The 8,673-nt window shown below is 34.3% G+C and overlaps 1 protein-coding gene across 1 annotated transcript; it reads left to right on the forward strand.

Annotated features, from left to right (window-relative positions):
• Positions 1 to 134: 134 nt before the first annotated feature.
• glel-1 (RanBD1 domain-containing protein) lies at positions 135 to 8,318 on the forward strand. Its single transcript, NM_067196.9, has 7 exons — positions 135 to 249; positions 300 to 569; positions 1,966 to 3,367; positions 4,164 to 4,349; positions 6,498 to 6,753; positions 7,560 to 7,690; positions 7,971 to 8,318. The coding sequence occupies exons 1-7, from the start codon at positions 137 to 139 to the stop codon at positions 8,127 to 8,129; spliced, it is 2,517 nt and encodes an 838-aa protein (NP_499597.2). The 5' UTR covers positions 135 to 136; the 3' UTR covers positions 8,130 to 8,318.
• The last annotated feature ends 355 nt before the right edge of the window (positions 8,319 to 8,673 follow it).

Here is an 8,673-nt window from a genome sequence, read left to right on the forward strand (position 1 = left end):
TTTTTTTTGCATTTAACATTAAAAAATCATTGTATTGGTGTAAAATCTACACAAATTCGCCAAATTCTGACTAATTTGGCTGAAAATCATCATTGAAAATATAAAATAATATAAAATTTATTTTTATTTTCCAGCCATGCCGACGTTCAAGCTTGAAGAAATGGATGATGATGTCCCATACGGTGGAGACAACGATATGTACTTCCGACAGTGGCGTTTGCCGTCGATGAAGCCGATTTTAGATGAAAAGTGGGCCTTTTCATCGAAAAAACGTCTGAAAACAAGGGGTTTTTTTGCAGATTGGACCGAGATTTTCAGGATTCGGTAACGAGAAAAGAGGATTATATGCGAGAAAAAGCTATTCGAAGACAAAAGCACAGTGAGAAGTTCGATAAGAAGTTTGAGGACCTTGTTAAGGCGATGAGCGAGGTTGACGTCGGCTCGAAGAAGGAAAATCGTCCATTTTTGAGAAAACCCACAGATTTGGAGCTGAAAAAAGCACGGGAAGATTTTGAAAAAGAGTTCGCTTCTCCGAGTTCCACAGCTCGAATGGTTCCGTTCACAGCGAGGTAAATCTGGCCGAATTACGGATCATCTGGCACCGTGCCAACCCCGCTGTTTTCTCGAAGAAAAACGTGACACACAACGATGCTCCGATGTTACGCGTGTTGTTTAGCATGAACGGCGGCGTTTTTTTTGCGTTGGCAAGGATATTATTCGAGAAAAAACGAGAAATTTTTCGAATTTTTAAATTTGATTATAATAAAAATTTCTCGAAGAAAATTTCAAAGAAACACCGTTTTTCTTTGAGGAAAATCGAAAATCGAAAATCGAAAAAATTTGAAAATCATTCAGCTTTCAAAAAAATGTTTTAAACTACATCACTTTTTAAAGGCGCACATACATTTTTTGAATTTTGGCAAAAATTAAAAATTTGTCGTGTCGAGACCCCCATGAAATTTCGCACAGTTGAAAAACGAAAAATTTCAATTTTCAAAAATTCGCTTAATATTTCGGCCATTATTCACTTTTTTTTAGGAGGCATTTTCTGTTTCTTTATTTTTTTTCAGGGGTGGGCGGCAAACGGCAAATTGCCGGAATTGAAAATTTCCGGCAAAACGGCGAATTGCCGAAATTTAAAATTTCCGGCAAAAAGGCAAATTGCCGAACTTTAAAACTTCCGGCAAAAAGGCATATTGAAAATTTCCGGCTAATCGGCAAATTGCCAGAATTGAAAATTTTTCGGCAAAACGGAAATTGCCGGAATAGAAAATTTCCGGCAAATCTGCAAATTGCCAGAATTGAAAATTTCCGGCTAATCGGCAAATTGCCTGATTTAAAATTTCCGGCTAATCGGCAAATTGCCAGAATTGAAAATTTTTCGGCAAAACGGAAATTGCCGGAATTGAAAATTTCCGGCAAATTGCCAGAATTTAAAATTTCCGGCAAAACGGCAAATTGCCAGAATTCAAAATTTCCGGCAAATCGGAAAACCGGCAAATTGAAAATTTCCGGCAAAACGGCATTTTGCCGATTTGCCGAACGGCAATTGCCGCCCACTTCGATGTTTTTTCTCATTAAAATAGACAAAATTAGATTAGAAATCGAATTTTATGTATAAATCATTCAGCTTTCAAAAAAAGTTTGAAACTACAGTACTCTTTAAAGGCGCACATACATTTTTTGAATTTTGGCAAAAATTACAAATTTGTCGTGTCGAGACTCCTAATCGAAAATTTACAAAGTTTTTCAGAGGAAATTCGAAAAATTTCCTGGAAAATTTTTAAAAAATCGGTCAGAAAATTATCCATAAAATTCGATTTTTCATCGAATTTTGTTTATATTGATGAAAAAAAATTTTAATTTTTTAAATTTTTTTTTCGGTGCCAACCCCGAAATCGTAGATCCGAAACCTCAAATCTAATTTTTTTTTTCGAAAAAATTTAATAAATCCTATTTTTGCAGAGTCCGCCCACGCCAAAATCCGATTTTCGGCGAAAACATGGCAAGCCTGAAGTCGATAGTTCTTCCTCCTCCTGCTCCAACAAAGCCAGCTTCAACTCCAAAAGATGCTCACGAGACAGTCTTCTACCCGCAAACTCATGATTCATTCAATTTAGATCACTACAACGGGTCTCGACCATCGTTCGCATTTGCCGGAATCCATGGAGCCACGTCGACGCCAGTTTCGAAGCAACCGCCGTTCCCGTTGTTCTCTGAACAAATCACTGAGGAATGCGGTGGCGGTGGCGGCGGCGGCGGCGATGATAGTGTTTTTGAGAGGACTGACTTTGTGACGGCTATGGAATCGCCTGTTCTTCAGAATGACGTCATGAAAAAGGCGCTGGAAGCTCAAAAGGCAAAGGAAATGGAGGAAAAACGAGAAAAAGCGGCTCCGAAATTCGATTTTTCCGCTGGAATCGGCGGCTCAATTCAAGATTCCAAAGCAAAAGCTCAAAAGGGAAACGAAGCCTTCAGAGAAACAGATCTACAGAAAGCAGTACTCGGAGAATATAATGCAGCTCAGAACTATAGGGAAAATTCTCCAAAATCGTCTGATCCGGCGGCTCCGAAATTTGGCTTTTTCGCAGACATCGGCGGCTCAATTCAAGATCCCAAAGCTTCTGAAAAATCAGAAAATATGGGAAAATTTGGCTCAGAAACTTCTCCAAAATCACCAGCAGCTGAAGCCACACGTTTGGCTCCAAATTTCGATTTTTCCGCAGGATCCGGCTCCGGCTCAATTCATGATTCCAAAGCTTCTCCTTCTGAAAAATCGGGACGTTTTGGTGCAACAACGACAGGAAATTCACAGAAATCATCGATTTTCGGTGGGAACTTGCCTCCAAATGAGCCTGGGTTTTTTGGTGTGAAACCTCCTGGAAATGCACCCAAACAAGCAGAAATCCCCGCTAAAACTACAGGAAAACCGTCGATTTTTGGAGCAAACTCTCCTCAAACCAGTGGATTTTTCGGTGTGAAACCTACTGAAAATGCCCCGGAAAATGCTGAAATTCCAGCTAAAACTACTGGAAAATCGCCGATTTTTGGAGCAAAATTACCTCCAAATGAGCAAAAGCTGTCGACGATTTTTGGAGGAAGCTCTCCCAAAACCACTGGATTTTTACGTGTGAAGCCTGCGGAAAATGCCCCGGAAAATGCAGAAATCCCCGCTAAAACCACTGGAAAACCGCCGATTTTTGATGAAAAGCCGCCGGAAAAAGCTCAAAAACCATCAGTCCGGCCATATATTCTATTCAAAAACTACATTGGCCTTCTGAAGACACTCGCCGACGATAAGAAATCATTCGAATCTAGCGCCGATCCACATTTCCGAGCTCTTTTGAAGAGGACCATCACTGAAAAGGTGCCATAACGATTTGATCTACAAAAAATGCGGGAATTTTTTCCCCCGCGAAAAATGTGACGTCAGGGGCGGGTCTGCGTCTAAATTCCCGCATTTTTTGTAGATCACAAGGAAATGGGACATTCTGACACCACGTGTTATTGTAGAGCCAAAAAAAAAAACTCTAATCACTTTTTTTTTTCAATTTTGCAAAAATTTAAAAAAAAAACGGTCGAATTTTATTTGAATTCCCGCGCAAATGACGTCATTTTTTGAGTTTTCTGGCTAAATTGATCGGTTTTTTCTTCTATATATGTTTTATAACACTTTTTGTTAACTTTTCAAAAATGTTCCGGTAATTTTTGACCAAAACATTCAAATTTGCAAAAAAAATTAAATGCTTGAATTTATTTTTAGAAAACCGTTTTTTGGTAAAAAAAAAATTCCTGTAAATTTCCGCTTTTTTTTCGATTTTCGAAATAGTTTTTTTTTTGGAAAGAAATCCAATTTTTATCCCACAAAATTTCCGGTAATTATTTTCTACGAAATTTTTTTTCCGAAAAATCTGTAAAATTTCCGCACTTTTTCCGATTTTTTTGATGAAAAAAATTATTTTTTCCGAATTTCCAAAAAATGTTTTTTAAAAATAATTTTAATTTTGAATTTTTTTTTCAAATTAATTTATTTTTGATTAAAAAATTTTTAAAATAAATTATTTCATGTTTTCAGAAAAAAAGTGAAAAAATTTTTAATTTTAGAGTAAAAAATTTTGTAAAAAATTGGCAAACTGTGACAAAAAGAAAAAAATTTTTTTCAGGTCACCGTGTTCACACAACGCCAAACATCGCCTGAATCTCGTGCCGAAATTCTGGAATTTTTCAAAAATTTACTGCAGAAGCAGAAAGTTCACGGATTCGCAGTTATTGGTAGTGCACCTGTATTGGAGTTGAAGACTGATGACGATGTCAATTATGCAGTTTTTTGTATTGTTGAGAAATATATTGTGAGCAATGATGTGCCATTTTTCGAGAAAAATTGAAAAATCGAAAATTTTTGATTTTTAAAAAAATTGTTTCTTGAAATCAAAAAAAAACCTTTCAAAATTATCAAAAAATCACAATTTTCCGGAAAATCGGAAAAGAAACGGAAATTTTCTATTTTTAATTTTATCTAAAAATATCAAATCTGAAAACAAGTAAAAAAATTGAAAAATTTTTCGATTTTCTGTGGAAAAAACTAAAAAATTCCGATTTTCTGTGGAAAAAACTAAAAAATTTCGATTTTCTGAAAAAAAAAAATAAAAAATTCCGATTTTCTGGAAAAAAACCTGAAAATTCCGATTTTCTGGAAAAAAAACCTGAAAATTTCGATTTTCTGGAAAAAAAACTAAAAATTTCGATTTTCTGGAAAAAAAACTAAAAATTCCGATTTTCTGGAAAAAAAACTAAAAAATTTCGATTTTCTGGAAAAAAAACTAAAAATTTTCGATTTTCTGGAAAAAAAAACTAAAAAATTCCGATTTTCTGGAAAAAAAAAACTAAAAAATTCCGATTTTCTGAAAAAAAAAAAAAACTAAAAAATTCCGATTTTCTGGAAAAAAAACTAAAAAATTCCGATTGACACACAATTTATTTTCAAAAAAAATCGTCAAAAATGAAGAAAAAAACGCTGAAAAACCGAAAAAAAAGCTCCCGTAAATCGACATGAAGCAAGCGCGCCCCAATGTGAATTTTTTTTTGGCGCGCATTTGAAAAAAAAATTATCGGATTTTTAATTTTTTTTATTCCAGAAAATCGAAATTTTTTTAATTTCTTTTCCAGAAAGTCGAAATTTTTTAGTTTTTTTTTCCAGAAAATCGAAATTTTTTAGTTTTTTTTCCAGAAAATAGAAATTTTTAGTTTTTTTCCAGAAAATCGGAATTTTTTAGTTTTTTTTTCCAGAAAGTCGAAATTTTTTAGTTTTTTTTCCAGAAAATCGGAATTTTTTAGTTTTTTTTTCCAGAAAATAGAAATTTTTAGTTTTTTTCCAGAAAATCGGAATTTTTTAGTTTTTTTTTCCAGAAAATCGAAATTTTTTAGTTTTTTTTTCCAGAAAGTCGAAATTTTTTAGTTTTTTTTTCCAGAAAATCGAAATTTTTTAGTTTTTTTTCCAGAAAATAGAAATTTTTAGTTTTTTTCCAGAAAATCGGAATTTTTTAGTTTTTTTTTCCAGAAAATCGAAATTTTTTAGTTTTTTTTTCCAGAAAATAGAAATTTTTAGTTTTTTTCCAGAAAATCGGAATTTTTTAGTTTTTTTTTTCCAGAAAGTCGAAATTTTTTAGTTTTTTTTCCAGAAAATCGGAATTTTTTAGTTTTTTTTTCCAGAAAATCGAAATTTTTTAGTTTTTTTTCCAGAAAATCGAAATTTTTTTAATTTCTTTTCCAGAAAATCGAAATTTTTTAGTTTTTTTTCCAGAAAATCGAAATTTTTTAGTTTTTTTTTCCAGAAAATCGAAATTTTTTTAATTTCTTTTCCAGAAAATAGAAATTTTTAGTTTTTTTCCAGAAAATCGAAATTTTTAGTTTTTTTCCAGAAAATCGGAATTTTTTAGTTTTTTTTTCCAGAAAATCGAAATTTTTTAGTTTTTTCCACAGAAAATCGAAATTTTTTAGTTTTTTTCCAGAAAATCGGAATTTTTTAGTTTTTTCCACAGAAAATCGAAATTTTTTAGTTTTTTTCCAGAAAATCGGAATTTTTTAGTTTTTTTTTCCAGAAAATCGAAATTTTTTAGTTTTTTCCACAGAAAATCGAAATTTTTTTGTTTTTTTTCCAGAAAATCGGAATTTTTTAGTTAATTTTCCGTTTTTTTTTTTACTTGTTTTCAGAAAAAAAAAATCATTTTTTTTCCTTATTTTCGATATTTTTTAAAGGAAACCAAAAAATCGGAAAATTCCGTTTTTTTTTTTTTGATTTTCCGGAAAATCCAGAAAAAGTGTCAGTTTTTACAGAAAATTTCGATTTTTTTGATAATTTTGAGAGGGTTTTTTTTTTTTAATCCAAGCTGAAATATAAAATCAGGGAATTCGATTTTTTCACATTGATATTCGGAATCAGGAGCGTAAATAGCGTGGAAAAGTTAAGAAATTAACAAAAAAAAAAAATTTTTTTCCAGTCACTGGCCGAACTCGACGAGGAACTGGCTCCAACAATTTCCGATCTAATCTCTCGGCTCTCGGTAGCCCATCGACGTGTCGAGAAAGTATTCATTGTGCTCATGTTCAACAAATCGACACTTTTACGACAGAATCCTGAAGAGTGTCTGTCGAAATTTATGGAGCACACGACGGCTGAGAATTCGGATGCGGTGGCAATTGAGTGGAATCAAGAAAAGGCGCTTGTCACGCTTTTCTTTACGGTTTTCGCCAAAAGTGTGTGTTATTTATTTCCCATGTATTTCCCATGGGGACTAGAAAACTCAGATTTAAATAATGGCCTAACAAAAGCACGCGGACGAGGAAAAATCCGAGGCTGTGTAGTCCTCTCGGAGTTTTCTTCGATTTTCTTTTCGGGTTTTTCGCCTATTTTTGTCGTTTTTTTCTCTTCATCAAATAGAAAATCTTGTCAATTTTCTGAAAAAAAAGCAAGAAAAACAGGTGTCCGAGAGGAGTCCACAATCAGCGTTTGCGTGCAACTAAAGAAAATCGAAGAAAACTCCAAGAGGACTACACGGCCGAGGATTTTTCCTCGGCCGCGTGCTTTTGTTAGGCCATTTTTTTAATTGTCAAACGGCGTTTTCTAGTCCTTCGGAAAACATTTTCCGGCAAATTGACGGAAGTGCCGGAATTGACAATTTCCATCAAATTGCTGGCAAATCGGCAAATTGCCGAAACTGAAAATTTCCGGCAATATGCCGATTTGCCGGATTCGAACATTTCCGGCAAATCGGCAATTTGGCGGAATTGAATATTGTCGGCAAATCGACAAATTGCCGGAATTGAAATTTCCGGCATATCGACAAATGCCGAAAATTAAAATTTCCGCTAAATGCCGATTTGCCGGAATCGAACATTTCCGGCAAATCGGCAATTTGCCAGAACTGACGATTTCCGGCAAAAAGCTTATTCCAAAAAACAAAAAAGTTTTTTTTTTTAATTTAAAATTTAAAAAACCTTTTAAGAGTGCAAAATTGGAGTTTTCAAAAGTTTTGAAAAAACAAAAAAAAATATTTTTTCAGACGCCACAATCGCTTCAAAAGGATACAAAATGGTGTTGAACGACGATTTGCTGTGGAAATATGTGAAAATGTCCGTAGATCACGTGCTCGAAATTCCAAAAGCGTCGTTTATTCTTCTGCAATTGATAACGGTATGAGAGGAATTTCGCCGCGGATTTCTGGCTTCCCTCATAAATTGAAATGGAAGAGTTTTTTGCCGAACTAGGCCAGGCCATATCTGGGGGGTAGATTTACGGCGCGTTGCGTGTCGCGTCGCGGCTCGATTGTAAAACTAAATGTATTTGTCCGTGTGGAGTCCGGCAGGCGATTGTCAATGGAGCGCGAAAAATTACAATGAGGAAGGCCAGAACCCCGTGAATTTCAACAAAAAAACCCATTTAAAAAATTAAAAAAAAAATTTTTTTTTTGCAGACCTGCAAGCCCCGTCTCCACACAGATTATGCGCGATGGAACGAAATGCTCGGATCAATCCAAAATGCAATTATTCCGGAATTGGAGTCGAATTCGTTTGAAGGTGATGAAGCGATCGTCAGTCAGTTGGCACAAATGGCTGCCGTACTTCAACAATAACGTTTTTTTAAATGAATTTTCTGTGATTTCTTGATTTCTCGGCCCCCGATTTTACCTATTTATATCGTCATTATTTTCAATTTTTTTTTTGGTGTGAGAAACAAACTTGTACTATGATTTTCTCACATATTCCGCGCTGGTTATCAATTTATTTTTTTCTGTTTAATAAATATTTTTGAGATCCAAAAACTGTTTGTGTTTTTTTTTTCAAATTAAAGACAAAGTGGCCATTTTGAATGCTAAAAAAATGAGCAAAAATGGCTCTAAGGCACGAATAATAGCCAAATCAAAGGACGATTTTTCGGGCGAATCGGCAATTTGGCGGAATCGAAAATTTCCGGCAAATTGGCAAATTGCTGGAATTGAAATCTTCCGGCAAATCGGCATATTGCCGGAATTGAAAATTTCCGGCAAATCGGCATATTGCCGGAATTGACCATTTCCGGCAAATCGGCATATTGCCGGAATTGACCATTTCCGGCAAATCGGCATATTGCCGCAATTGAAAATTTCCTTCAAATCAGCATATTGCCGGAATTGAATA

Source organism: Caenorhabditis elegans, chromosome III (assembly GCF_000002985.6).
Source record: "Caenorhabditis elegans chromosome III".
NCBI lineage: Eukaryota > Metazoa > Nematoda > Chromadorea > Rhabditida > Rhabditidae > Caenorhabditis > Caenorhabditis elegans.